The 14,396-nt window shown below is 55.3% G+C and overlaps 2 protein-coding genes across 15 annotated transcripts in view; both read left to right on the top strand.

The window, feature by feature from the left end:
- Nucleotides 1-14,396, top strand: part of CCDC167 (coiled-coil domain containing 167) — a 699,343-nt gene that overhangs the window by 479,197 nt on the left and 205,750 nt on the right. Inside the window, exon 1 of one of the 13 annotated variants that reach the window (XM_050787889.1) lies at nucleotides 1,734-1,737. The exons of 11 other annotated variants lie outside the window; for them this stretch is intronic. The gene's annotated coding sequence lies outside the window, so the exon portion shown is untranslated. Of the gene's footprint in view, nucleotides 1-1,733; nucleotides 1,738-7,484; nucleotides 7,491-14,396 lie in introns of those variants that run through there. One more of the 13 variants, XM_050787890.1, reaches the window with a different exon arrangement.
- MDGA1 (MAM domain containing glycosylphosphatidylinositol anchor 1) overlaps nucleotides 1,744-14,396 on the top strand; it is a 65,120-nt gene continuing 52,467 nt past the window's right edge. Inside the window, exon 1 of one of the 2 annotated variants that reach the window (XM_050787584.1) lies at nucleotides 1,744-3,385. In XM_050787584.1, the coding sequence (XP_050643541.1) occupies nucleotides 3,319-3,385 (67 nt within the window). In that variant the 5' untranslated portion in view covers nucleotides 1,744-3,318. The remainder of the gene's footprint in view (nucleotides 3,386-14,396) is intronic. The other variant, XR_007725015.1, reaches the window with a different exon arrangement.

Below are 14,396 nucleotides of genomic sequence, written 5' to 3'. Positions count from 1 at the left end.
CTGGAAGGGGTGGGGACTTCCAGGAACCCTCTAATAATGGGAAGAGGATGACAATAGAAGAAGCTAGTCCTCATCACTCTCTCAACTGGCACCACTTCCTTTTCCGACTGGATGGGGGGGTGGGTAGGAAGAGGCATGGTGGCTGTGTATCTCTGTGGGACAGAAAATGAAAATTTTGCCTTTGAGGTAACAGTCGGGGGCTGGGGAGTGAAAGGATGGCTACTCTGAGGGTATCCCAGGTCTGTGATATCTGGCCATGATGGGCATCATTCGTGAATTCACTGAACACGTCTGCAGCTGGCATCTGCTGCGTGCACCGCACTGAGTCTGGACCCCCTATCAGCCTTGGACCCACGGGGCAGAAAGGAGAGAGAAGAGGGAAGAGGGCACAAGGGAGGCGCAAACGAGTGGAGGTGGGCTAGAGAACAGGAGTCTTCGGATGTTCTCGGGCTTCCCGAGAAGGACAGAAAGGGGGTGAGAAAGGGAGATGGAACCCCCCATGCCACCAGGCACTTCCCGACACCTCCCACTCCCCTCCCAGCAGTCAGGAGCGCGCGCTCGGGTGGGGCTAAGCCCTGGAGAGTCAAGGGAGGAGGGACCCAGCAGGAAATGGGCCTGGGAAAGGGGCGGTTCATTATTATTATTATTTTTTTAAAATTTATGTTTCAATTTATATGCAGACAAATTAACCCTTTTGGGGTGTGGAGATCTTTGCGTTTTGACAAATGCATAGAGTCGTGGAACCACCATCAAGATATTGAGCGATTCCGGGGGTCGAAGCGGGGTGGGGGTTGTAGTCTCCCTGCTTGTTAGCTGCTGCGATTGTCTGCGCTCCCACGGGCCGACCTAAAACAATTCTTGCGCACACGCTGAGACAAATAACGGCGACAGGTGGAGCAGGTGAGATTAGCAGGACACGGGTTGGGCGCGGGGCGGGATCGGAGGCGCGGGGGAGGCCACCCGCCTGGCTTGCCAGGCTACGCCCCTCCCCGCGGGCGTTTGGGAGGAGCGTTCTCCGCACCCCTGCTCCCCGAGGGCCCTCGGGGAGGCGGCTGAGACCCGACTACCGGACTCCCGCGGCTGGAGCGGGGCCCGGGCTCGGCAGCCGGAAGGAGGTGTGCCCCCGGGGCGCTTGGGGGCGCCTGAGGTCCCGAGAGGAGGCAAGATGGGGAGAGTGGCTAGCCAAGGAAAATGTGGGGTGACTTAGGGAAGCTCTGGCGGAGGGGTCGTGAGAACAAACCTGTTGGCAACCTGTGGGCCGCGGCAAGGGCAGGAGCTGTCAGCGCGACCTCTCCGCCAGCTGCTCTGGCCTGGCCCCGGCACCAGACGCCTGGAAAGGGGCGGGGGCTTCCCGATCCGGGCAGACAGCCTTGCAGACCCACAGCCGCGGCCCGGCTCGCGCGGCTGCACGACCCCAGTAACAGCAGGCGCCCGGCCTTTCCCCAGGATCCCCGCTTCAGTCCCGCCTCCCCAAAGTGCAAAACATTTACGAAGTGTGCATTGCCCTGAGAGCTTGGGTCCCCGGAGCGAGCGGCCGTGCTTGCCCCGCGGGCTGCTGGCAATGGTGCTTCCGGCTCGGCCAGCTAGTCTGGGTGTGCAAGGCTGGCGAACAACGAGTGTGCGAGCGCGCGGCTGCAGAGCCCGCGCCGAAACCCAGGTCCCTCCGCCACTGTCCTCGGGATAGATGGATCCATTTCTGCTTTCTGACATTTTCCTGCTGGGCGGGGTTGCGGGGGGAATGTTAGGGGGCGGAGAGAGTAAGAGAGAGAGGGAAAGGAGAAAAGGAAAGAGGAGAGGAAGGCAGAGAGAGGAGAGAGGGAGAGAGAGAGGAGGAGAGAGAAGAGGAGAGAGAGAGAGAGAAAAGAGAAAGAGAGGAGAGAGAGAGAGAGGAGAGGAGAGGAGAGGAGAGGGGGGAGAGAGAGAGAGAGAGAGAGAGAGAGAGAGAGAGAGAGAGAGAGAGAGAGAGAGAGAGAGAGAGAAAGGCAGGCAGTCAGCTTCCCCCAGCCCTGTTTTGTTTTCTCTAATTGGTCCTGGGGGAGGCGAGGGAATTGGACAGAGGCTGGGCCAGGCGAGCTGGGCTGCCTTTAATTGGCTCCTTTTTTTAACTGGAGGGGAATCAAACAGGAGAGCGAGCGACAACGGGTGGGAGAGCGAGAGACCGAACGAGGAGACGCGAGGAGGAGGGAGGAGGAAGGGAGGGAGGGAGGCGGGAGGAGAGCGGAATGAAAACCTCGGAGGGGCGAAAAAGCAGCACAGCAAAGCCCAAGTTGCTGAGCGAGCTGAGCGCTCCCGCGACCCGGAGCCGAGCGGCCGCCGCGCCCAGGAGCCCGGCCCGGCCCCGCCCGCTCTGGGCCCCCGCAGGCCAAGGCCGCCGGGCGGGGGCGGGGACGACCAACTTGGGGTGCGGCGCAGCCCCGCTCTCCGGAGAGCTCGGAGCCCGGGAGCGCCACGGCCGCGGCCAGACGGCGGGAGAGGAGCGAGGCGAGCGGAGGCGGCTAGCGGCGCCCGCGCCGCAGCCCCGGCCTGGGGGAGAGCGCTAATATTTTTCAAAAGACTCAAACTTTCCTCCTTTCCCCGTTTTCTGGGGCCCCTCTTGCCTGGAATTGCTCTCCAGATTCCCGCGGGGCGCCGGGCTGCTATTCCTCCCCCGGGTTTCTCGGCGACTCGGCTAACTTCACGGACCCGGGGACGCGCGGCGCTCGTCCCTCGGCCGAACCCAGCCCGCGCTGCTCCCCGGATCAGGAGGGCCGGACCCGGGGCTCCTTCGCCGCCGCGAGTGCGTTCAGCCCGGCCCCCTGAGTGGGGCCGCTGAGCCCACGGCAGCGGCCGCAGGACTGGAAACAGCGGATTAACTCGAGCGGAGCCCCGGCCTCCCCGACTCCGCTCCGCTGAGGGGCGGCCCCAGTGCGGGGAAACGACAAGTTTGTCAGTCGTCCGTGGCCTGTTGGATCGAAGCGCCGCCGCCGCCGCCGAGAGGTCCCCGGCGCCCAGCATCCCGCGCGGACAGCCCTGGGGACCCGCGGCGCTCGGCGGCCGGGCTCCTCGGGTCGGGGCGCTGGCTGCTGTGCCGGGCGCGCGGAGGCACCCGGGGCTGGGCCAGCGCCCCCTGCGTCCCCACGCGGTCTGCGACCCCGCCGGAGGAGAAACCCGGGTCTCCGCTACCTCCGCCTCTTCAATCTCCTGGTCTTCGTCGCCACTCTCTCTGTCACCTCTCAGGGAAAGGGGGGGACATAGGGGCGTCGCGGGGCCCCGGCGAATGCGCCCCCCGCCGCCTCTCGGGCTGCGCCGCCTCGCGGGGATGAAGCACCGGCCGTGAAGATGGAGGTGACCTGCCTTCTACTTCTGGCGCTGATCCCCTTCCACTGCCGGGGACAAGGAGTCTACGGTAAGAGCCCGCGTCCCGCTCCACCTTGGCTTAGCCCCGCGCGGAAACTTTGCAAGAGGCGCAAAGTGCGCGCTGCCGGGGTTTGGTGGAGACCTCGACTCGGACTCTGGAGTGGATGCCCGCGTCCCCGCCCTCTCCAGGGCGCGAGGAGACCGAGCTAGCTGCTTCGGAACACAGGGGCTGGTCGTAGGGTCTGGTGTGAAGCCGGGATGTCAGGGGGAGGTACCCACTTTCCCACACCCTGCTAGAGGCGGGAATGATTAGGAACCCTTGAGAGCACCCGGTCGGCTCGGGAGACCCGGACAGACCCAGCCCAGGACTGGTGCAGCGACTTGCACTGAAAGCTCGTCCTGGCTCGGCCTCCGGAGTGGAAGCCAAGCGATGCATGAGCCGGAGTTGCCGCGCGGCTTGCGGGTGAGCCGGCTGTCAGCACCGCGGTCGGGCGGCGGGCTCGCCTTCCCCGCTGTTGCTGCGGCTTCGCTTCTTCTACTCACGGCTTGACAGCCTGATCAGGATACCGACATTCCCTGGCTCCGGCGCCTACGACCCCGGCATCCCTTTTCGGACCTTCCCTGAACCAGTTCTTCCCGTCTCCGGTTCCTAGCTACAAACCTCAGCCCCACCTTCCTTCTTCCTGCGCGCACACACAGACACATTCAGCCACCATCCCCAGAAAACGCAAACACGGCACGCACCCACCGGGATACGTGTCCAAACTCTGCCTCCTGCCACGCAGCCTTGCTCCTGCGTCCGCACGTCTCGCTCTGGTTTCCAAGGGAGACTCTGGTTACCCCTTCCCCCTTCCATCCTGTGGGTTTTCCCAGGGAAGGCCCCCGGGGCAGGCATCATCCATTCAGTCACCTGGCTCAGCCTCCCGCAGTGCCTTAACCCCACAGCACTGAAAGTCATTCTCAGGGGCCCAGTGGCCGTTACTTTGCTTTCTCTTGACTGCAGGATGGCTTGTCCAGGTCCCTTTTTAGTGATGTGTGGCTGGGGCGGGCAGGATTCTCTCTCTCCTTTTCTGTTGGGTGGAGGGACTAATGATTCCTCTTTTAGATCCAGGGGAGTCTGACCTATTCTTTGTGGGGTGGTATAGGCACTGACTACTGGCTGCCAGCCTCAGGTGCTGAGGCTAAAGCACCCTGGAGGGTGCCTGGCCATCTGCTTGTGCCTGGCAAGAGGAAGGGGTGTCCTGAAGGGTGTCTGGGAGGTGACATGCTCCTGGCCCTACCCAGCTAGCTGGCTTGGGCTTAATTCTCTGGTAAGACTAGCCCAGGCATCTGGCCAAACTCTGCTTCTTAATTAGTTTGTGTGTGTCTTACTGCATGGCCCCTCACAGAGGCCAGCAAAGGCAGGAAAGAATGCAGCAGGGACTGGGAGAGGCTGGGTTTGGGGGAGGAGGCCACGGGGCAGGTCCTGGAGGCCTTGGCCTCTCCAGGGCAGATGAGGATGCCAGTAGACTGGGGTTTCTCTTTCTTCTTTCTTCCCAAGTCTTCTTTCTCCCCAAGTCAAGGTGCCTAAGAGAGGTGCTGCTGAGGTCTTTGCCTTCTCAACACAGCCCTGGGGCTGGGGAGGGTGATGGAGAGCCCTTCCTGCATGCGGCTGTCCTCCACCCTACCCTCCTTCCCTGTGCCATTGCGTGCATTTGGCAAGATCCATTCCTGGTCATGCCTGTCCTCTATCCCCTCCAGCTTCTCTAACCTTCTCTAGGCTGCTTGGGGCTCATCTTCAGGAGGTTCCTCTGTTCCTAGTCTAGTAAACCCAGCAATGAGAGTGGGATTTGGAGTCAGGGGCAGTGGTCTCTGTGGACCCTCATTTCAGAGTACTCTAGGGCCAGGATTCAGCCATAGGCTTATATATTACCCTTTTCTCTCTGTGTTTTCTCCCCTCCCTTCTGTGCCTAGGTCCCAGTTGCTCTCACTCAGAGCCAATCAAAGTGGGCTGGGTGTGCTGGGCCCAAGGGCGACATGGGTGACCAAGGCATGGGTGACATGCCACTTTTCCTTTGAGAGCTTGGCTTCAGGCAGTGTTGAGGCCTCAGGGGAATTGCTGGGTTTAAAAGTCTTTATTGAGGTGGATGAAGGCGGGAGAAGATTTAGGAGGAGGGGGAGGATGACAGGAGGTCGCTGAGTTCCTTGTGATGCTAGAATCTTTGGCCAGATTCAGCAGAAGGGAGGATCTCTGTAGGACCAGGACTGGCTTAAGAAGTAGGTCAAAGATCTGGGACTAGTTCTTCTGGCCCCCTCCCCAGCAGTCTTTCTGTACCCCCAAAGCAGAATAAACAGCATGAGAGTGAAGGCGGCACATAGGGACCAGGGATGGTCACTCCAGCCCGGCATTGCATCCAGCACCCAGCATAGTCCCCGTCACAACAGCAGGAGCTCGGCAGGTATTTGTTGAATGAAGAAAGGGCCATAGTTGGGGGCAGGCTGGAAATTCTTTCTCCATGAGAAGTGTCTCTAGGACTTGGTTTCCAGCAGGACAGTGGGGCATTGTTTAAGGGTCTCTGCTTAGGGCGAGTCACAGAGTCCCAGCCTGCAGCCCTAGAAGAGAGAAGAGGCTAGAAGCCTAGTATTGCCCTGGCACGGGGGAGGGAGGCAGCAGGTCTAATTCAAGACATAGGAGAAAAATGTGTATCCTGAGGAGGGATCCCCTGCCCCTGCCCCTGCCCCTCTACCCCCAGGCCTGTGTGGATAAGGGAGGGGCTGAACAGAGGGGAGGAAGACGAGCAGGCAGTGGAGGGCAAACCTGACGGCATTTGGCCTAGACTGTATCTCTGTGAGGCTGGTAGGAGGTCGGTGCCTAGAACCCTATGTCCTGCCTCCCACTGAGGTCCACCACCTGCCCTAGGATCCATGGTCTGCAATAGGGTTGGGGAGGCGGCACTCTCAGTTTGGCCAGGTGGCTTTGTTCTTCTTTAGGGCACAGATGCTACAACAGCCAAGTGCTGGACCAGATGGTCCATTTGGAGCTGGTTCTCCCTCCCTCCCTCGCCTCCCAATCTCCTGGCCCAGTTTGTTGTCCTCTGGGGTGGATCCTGTAATCTGTTTTCTGGCAAGCCAGGGGGCTGGGCTGGCCCCAGTGGCCTAGTTCTGGGGCAAAGGCAGTAGCCAAGTGATGGAAGAGGAATATCTTGCATGCGGATAGCGTCCGGGAACACCCCGCCTTCTGTCCTGGCTTCTCCGCCTCTCATAGCAGTTGGACCACAGGTCGGTGGGATTCCTCTCCCTTATAAAAACATAACAAACCCCTGAATTATTTAATATGCAGAAGTGGGAATTGACATTATCCTTAAGACAGGTTGTTTGCAACTTACTGGTGGAAGTCAAAATATTTCACCAAAGGTGTCATCAGAAACTACTATCCTATGCTAATTTTTGTAGGAACATGAAGACAGATGTTGAATAATTTGACAAGAGCAACATAGCTTACAGAATTATCACCAAATCCGTTTTTTTCCCTCCTCTGGGGAGTACGGAGAAGGAATTTCAGGAAGTGAGTGTCCCAGTGTCGTCTCCTGGGTGTTGATCTGGGTGTGGGTACTTGAGGTTTTTCACTGGAGTTCCTATCCCATGCCTTAAAACTTTGGTTCCCTGGGGCTAACAGAGGCTTGGGGTTCTCTTGATGTCCTCAAGAAGCTCTGTGCTTCTGTTATTTCTTTCTTCTCACTTACAGAAATTGCACAAGCGAGGGAGAGCACCTTGTGTCCACAAATCCAAGCTGCTTTGTTTGCTTTGCTGGCATTACCTCCCCACCCCAAGTTGATTTTGGCCCCTTAGCCAGCCTGAGGGCTCCCCAGACCCTTGGTGTCAGGCTGGAGAGCCCCCGCCTTAGGGTCAAGATTCTCATGACGTCCCGTCCTACATTACAGGCTGAAATCTGTGCTTCATGGTTGGGCGGGGACTCTAGGTCAGGGGAGGAGGTCGGTTAGAGGGGATTTTGTTAGCAAGAAAGCATCCTTGAGGGGGTGGCCAGGGGATAGCTGAGAGCTACTTGGCTTGGCCTGGCTGTGAGCTGCTGGGGCCAAGGTGGTAAAGCCTCATTTAGAGCCTGGTATATTAGCTCTGCTTTGCTGGAACATGGAGGGACAGGCTTGGGGGGGGACGTGGGGTGGAATCTGTAGGCAGAATGGAGGGAGCTAATCACAGCCGCCAAGGCCCGGCAAATGAATGATGCAGGAAATCAATACCTGGGGGCGGGAGTGGAAATCCGGGCAGTGGTAGCAGCCCCAGCTTCTCCCAGCTGCCCAGGAGGAATGGGGGAGGGCCTGGGAGGAGTGAGACAGAGGCAGGAATGTGGAAGACACCCCCACCCCAAATGCCACTGTCCCCGTGTCCCTGCCACTCCCCCACCACCCCTCACTTTCATCTCATGGCTGGGCTCATGGAAGGTGAACTAGGAGATGACCCACCTGGTGAAGACAGAGGACCTAGGAGATGGAGTCTTCGGCTCTCACTCCTGGAAGAGCCCTGCCTCACCTCCCACCTCTGGACACCTGAGCCTCACACTGTCCCAGGTCCCTGGTGTGTGTGTAACTGCCTAGGGGCCCTGCCCTGTGCGGCTGCTGCTGCCGTTCCAGATGTGGCCAGCAGGGGGAGGGCTTGGCCGCCACATTGCTTCTTGCCTTTCCTGGGCTCCCGTGGGCCTCACCCTATCTAAGGGATGAGTTATGCTCATTCCTCAACCTGGGACTGAAAAGGGCTCCTTAGGGCCTTCTGGAATTCCAAGCCTCCCTCCAGCTCCCACGTACCCACCCCCGTGTCCCTAGGCACCTGCCCATGGCCAAAGCCACACTTGCTGTGATCTCAGATGAATCAGGTTTTCCCTAGGCCCCAGCTGGATGCTGGGGCTCAGCTTAGCCTAGTGGGCTCTTGCTCTGGTAAGGCTGTGGCAGGGGGAATGGGGGTGCTTGTGCCCATGCAGAAACGCCTCTGTATAAACCTGGCACATGGCCTCTCTTCTGCATCTTCTCCCCATGGTCAGAAGACCCTGCTTTGCAAGCATACATCTGCTGCTAGAAGGTACTATGTACCAAGGGGCTTCTCTGGCATTTAAACGCTGATACAGGAGGCAAGAGCAAGGCTTAACTCAAAGGAATGAATATTTTTGTTTTTCAACAATGAAATCTCATTTTTCCTCAAGTCTATGAATAACACCATGAGTAACTGCTGTGAGTAACATAGTGCTCTTTGCAAAACAATCAAGGAATACATAAAAGTATAAAGAAAGAAAGCAAACCTCACTTGATAACCCACCATTCCTTTGGTCATGGTTTTTTCAGGCATCCTTTTGTGTGAGGGGGAATGAACCTTTTAGGGAGGATTGTTGGTTAGAACAACAATCCCTTATAAGTGTGTAAGTGCCACATGACTTACCAGGCATTTTCATGCCTCTGCAGCCTTTGCTTCCATGACATTCTGAGAGGTCAGCACAGGGGGTACTATTGTCTCCATTGAACAGATGAGAATACTGAGGTTCCAAGAGTTTTAGTGACCTGCTCAACATTGCACAGCTGGTAAGAAGTAGCGCTAACACTCAGTCCCACTGGATCGTCTGATTTGCAGGGAAGGAAAGCAGTGTGGTGTTCCTTTCACTCATCATTCATTAAATGTTTACTGAGCCTCTAACTTGAGCAAGAACCAGTTTTGGTCATTGGCAGGGCTACTGAGATGAATAAGATGGAAGGTGAAGGGGAATCACATGAAAGATGGGGGAAGATTTTGATAAATGTCATGTAACAAGGGCAGATAAAAGGTTGTGAGAATTTGAAGGGTGAAGTAATTGCTTCCAAGGCCTTGTAGAAAAGGGAGCATTTGAACTGGCCTTGACAAATAGAAGTAAGGATTGAGAGGGGCATTCCTGGTGGAGGGCAGATTGTGGCAAACGCCTGGAAGCTAAGGAACCCAAGTGTGTGAGGAGTTCGTGAGCTGTTCAGTTGTGCTGGAGCATGAGCTGAAAGGGAATTGGGGCTGTTAGGGCTGGAACAGTAAAGGAATTTTTTTTTTTTTTTGAGATGGAGTCTCACTCTGACTCCGAGGCTGGAGTGCAGTGCCACGATCTCGGCTCACTGCAACCTCTGCTTCCCAGATTCAAGCAATTCTCCTGCCTCAGCCTCCTGAGTAGCTGGGACTACAGGCACACTCTACCACACCCAGCTAATTTTTGTATTTTTAGTAGAGATGGGATTTCACTGTGTTAGCCAGGATAGTCTCGATCTCCTGACCTCGTGATCTGCCCGCCTTGGCCTCCCAAAGTGCTGGGATTACAGGTGTGAGCCACTGCACTGGTCCAGGAATAATAATAAACATTGCTAACATTGACTGTCCAACCTGCGGTCATGAGTATGCTTTATCTTCAGTCTCATCACAACTCCTTGAGAAAGTCATTTATCAGTCCCTTGTCCAAGTGGCAGACCTGGACTTGAACCCAGAACTGCTCATTGCAAAGCTGTAAGGAGGATGTCAAACAGGGGAGCTGGGTTGATGCAAGCCATATTATGGGCTAGTAGCCATGCCGCTATGTGTGGGAAGAGGCCATGCTGGACAGACTGTCAGGCGCCTTTGCAGTTGTCCAGGGGAGTCATAGGGAGCTTTGTGGGCATGTGCAGTAGGTGTGTTCCAGGCAGAGGAATAGCCACTGCAAAGGCCCTGGAGTAGGAACCTGCCTGGCCTGTTGGAGCAACAGTGAGGAGTCCAGTGTGGCTGGAGCAGCATGAGCCAGGGGGAGGGGAGTAGAAGGTGGGGCCAGAGAGTTAGTAGGTCCAATTGTTTGGAGCCTTGAAAGCTATGAAAAGACTCTGGATTTTGTTCTGCATGAGATAGGAGACCATGGCAGGGTTTTGGGCAGAGAAGAGACATGAACTGACACCTTTTTAATAGAACCGTTCTGGCTGCCATGTAGAGAATAGATGGTAGGGGTTTGAGGATGGAGGAAGGGAACCAGTTAGAGGCTGTTGCAAAAGGCAAGACACAAGATTGTACCATCATTAAGCACTGAAAGTGTATGGAAAGAGTTCAGGCAAGGAGTAGGAGCTGCAAACGGCTCTGAGATTTGGAGCTGGGAGACTTGGCACACAGTGATAACAGGTTGAACAAAAGCCACTGGAAGTCAGACAGGTTTGGGGAAATGAAGTAGTTAAGGGCCTCGACTTCTGCGTAAGAAACCTGGGTCTGAATCCCAGCTCTGCCCCACACCAGCTGCAAAAGCCCAAGAAGTTACATCTGCTTTCTAAGCTGTGGCTTCTCCGCTTGTCAGATGGAGATCATCGTACTCACTGTGTGTTCGTGATGAGATGGTGCCTAAGAAGCTCTGAGCACAGTGCCTGGCACGTCGCAAGGCCTCGGTAAATAGTTTTAGTGACAATGTGAGTGGAGTTTTGAACTTCATGGGATTCTGGTGCTGGAACGTCTGGGGGGGATATTGACAAATCGGATGGACATGAGCACTGAGCTCAGGACAGAGATCAACTCAGGAGAGGTAGATTTGCACATCTGGATTTATGTCTGCAGAAGCATGTGGGTTGAAACCATGAGGTGGAATAAAATTGCCAGGGATTAGAGAGTAGAGAGAAGGGATTGGGCTGAGGCCAGAGCCCTGGGGAGCACCAACGTTTAGGGGGCAGGAGGAGGCCTGAGAGGGGACGTGGACCGGAAAGTCTGTGGCAGAGTCTGTGAGAGGAGGAGGTGCAATGAGAAAGGGCCACCGGGGAACTGGGGAGCTTGGGGCAGCTGCAGCACAGAGTGGGGATCCTCAAACTTTCCTGTGCACAAATCTCCCCTGGGATCTTGTGGAAATGCAGATTCTCATTCAGCGGGGCTGGGGCTGGGGCAGGGCTGAGATTCTGTGTGAATCTGGGTGGTGCCGATGCTGCTAGACTGCGGATTGCGTTACGCATAATGAGGGCTTCAAGTAAGAAGACTGGACGCAGGTTGGAGGGCCAGGTGGGCAGCCTACTGCCTCTGAGGGTCCTTGCCCAGTGGCCTCGCCTCTCTGAGCCTCAGTTTCCCCATGTGAAGGCTGATTCAGGCACACTTACCTCTTGGGATTACAGAGAAGCCCAGGAGTGATAGCACTTTGTAAACGCGAAGGTGAACTATGAGGACTCTGTTTCACGAGCGCAGAGGGGGTGGCAGGCAGATGGCAGGGAGCTCCGGGTGTGGGTGGCATGTTGCAACAGGAGGTATAGGCTGCGCTTTTGAGAAATGTGGAAGGCCAGGGAGGCTGGAATAGCAGCTCCCCTTCCCCAAACCCAGCCTTTTGCCTGTGAAAGGCTGGAGCTGCAGGGGTGGGTGACCTTGGTGGCTGGGTGGTGGCTTGAGCAGGCTCGAGGGCACTGCTTGGCTGGCTTTGAAGATTCCACCCCAGGCTCTTCTTGGTTCCTTTCCAGTCCCAGAAACTCAGCCGAGATACGTTAATTATCTGGAGGACTGGAAGCTGTGTAGAGAAGTGGGTCTCAGCCCTGGCGCATGTCAGAACCACCTGGAGAGCTTTTTCAACAACAGATGCCCGGCCCCACCCCGGGCCTCCTGAATCAGAAACCCTGCAGGTGGCATCAAGGCATCTGTGGTTGTAAGAGCTGTTTAGATGATTCTTAGGCACAGCTGGTATAGACAGTGTGTCTGAAAAAGCCAGGCCAAAACAGATGTCTTCTTCTCTTGGACTTTCTGAGGGCATTTCCTGGTTTTCCAGGTCACTGCCCAAGCCTAGTTTCAACCAAGTTCATCTGAACCTGGAGTCTTAGGAAAAAAAAAATCCACTGATTATTTTCTAACCTGTGAGCAGGGAGACTTTCTAGTTTAATGGTGCTGACTGGAAGGTCCAGGCCAAGAGTCTGGGAGACTGGCTCCTCTTCTGGCTTCTGACCAAGGGACTTCCAGTCCCAAACCTAGAGAGATGAAGGAGTCTCCTTCAGAAACACAGTTTTCTTTGATTTTTAATAGGTAAATTATGGTACCTTTTTGAAATGTGGCCCTTTTGTTTATTCTCTTTCCTGTTCGGTTAAGAATAAAGTGAGGCCAGGTGCTGTGGCTCACACTTGTAATCCCAGCACATTGGGAGGCTGAGATGGGAGGATCACTTGAACCCAGGAGGTCCAGACCAGCCTGGGCAACATAGTGAGACTCTGTCTCTATTACAAAAAAGAAGAATGAAAATTTCAGAGCTGGAGAACAAAGTAGCAATTCAATGTAAAACCAGCAAAATGTATTTTATTTGAGACAGGGTCTCACTCTGTCTTGCAGGGTGGAGTACAGTGGTGTGATCATAGCTCACTGCAGCCTCGATCTCCTGGGCTTGGGCAATCCTCCCACCTCAGCCTCATGAGAAACTGGGACTACGGGCATGCACCACCGTGCCCGGCTAATTTTTTTTTTAAGTAGAGATGGAGATCTCACTATGTTGCCCAGGCTGCAAAGGTTGGGAACCCTGCCTTTTAACATTTTGCCTCAAGGTCACCAAAAGGCTGATGGGGCTCAGCCATCATGACACAGTCCAGGAAGGAAGACAGCGGGAACCTTTACAAGGCAGGCCTGTCCGCTGAGTCTGCTGTCTTTAAGGAGCTTTCCCAGAAACACCCTACAGTGGCTTCTGCTTACATCTTACTGGCCATTCTTAGCTTCAAGGGAGGCTGAGAAATAGGGTTTTTTTAGATGGGCACATTCCCATCTGAAAAAATATCTGTATTCTGTTAGAAAGAAAGGGAAGTGGCTATTGTGTGGGTAATGAGCAGTCTTTGCCACAAACACCCATTTTAGGGGCAGTTGGTGTTTCTTGAATGAGAGGGGATTTAGATAAATGTGAATGACTGCTCTCCTCCTCACTCACCCCACTCTGCCAGCCTAGCTCAGGTAGGGGTGGGGGGCAGGGGGTCCTGGCTGCTCTGAAGATGCCCAGAAGACCTGAGAGAAGACAGAGACCCAGAGGAGGGAGGTGGCTTGCTTGGGTCACTCAGACATTCAAGTGAGAGTGCCACCAGCTTCCCGTCTGCCAGCGAGCCAGACACTGTCTGTTCACACGTCCATGGGATTGTTGATTTCTACCGGTTGGTACCTCTCTACTAGCAGGTGTCTCCTTTCAGTCCCAACAGCAGAAGAGCTCTGTGGTTCCAGAAAAAGCAGCCTCCTGATTTCTGGGAACAGAAACGGCTGGGCTGTGTGAGAGGCTCTGGTCCGGAGGTGATCTAACTCATCTTTCTGCCTCTCAGCAGGCCCACACCCGCATGAGACCAAGCAGCCCCACTGCTGTTTGCTCAGTGTCTCTGGTCCTTCATTTTGGGAAGTTCTTCCCATTGACCTTATTTCAACTTGCTGTAACAATTTATCAGAAAGAAAGATTCAGGAACCGAGACCTCTGAGTTGAACTTGAGTAACTCCTTGACCCTGAGACTCTCCCCAAGTGATTCTCTTTTTTTTTTAAATGTTTTGAGACAGAGTCTCACTCTTTTGCCTAGGCTAGAGTACAGTGGCACCATCTCAGCTTACTGCAATCTCTGTCTCCTGGGTTCAAGTGCCTCAGCTTTTGAGTAGTTGGGATTACAGGCGTGTGCCACTACACCCAGTTAACTTTTTGTATTTTTGTAGAGATGAGATTTTGCCATGTTGCCCAGGCTGGCCTCGAACTCCTGATCTCAAGCAATATGCCTGCCTCAGCCTCCCAAAGTGCTCAGATTACAGGTGTGAGCCACTGTGCCCGGCTGCCAAGTGATTCTTTAGAAACTCATGATGAAGGCATTTCCCCCATCTCTGAGAGGGATTGGGCGGATAGAGATGGGGAAATGAATTGAATTTCAGTGGCCTCATCTACTTGGGTTTGATTCCAGTGTTCCAGTAAAATGCAGAGGTCCTTGAGGAGGCCAGGTTACCTTCTGGCAAGATACATAAAGCCCACAAGGCAAGCTGAAGTTCTGTGCCGTGGCAAGACCTGAATTCACTTTTCTTTCTGGAATAAGACCACAGGGTAGACACAGAGAAGGCCATGAGGAAGGGCACAAGGGTATGGCAAGGAGTCAGCTTAG

This window comes from Macaca thibetana, chromosome 4 (genome assembly GCF_024542745.1).
Source record: "Macaca thibetana thibetana isolate TM-01 chromosome 4, ASM2454274v1, whole genome shotgun sequence".
Classification (NCBI taxonomy): Eukaryota; Metazoa; Chordata; class Mammalia; order Primates; family Cercopithecidae; genus Macaca; species Macaca thibetana.
Note: the sequence above shows the minus strand (reverse complement) of the source record. Positions and strands in the feature narration are given on the sequence as shown.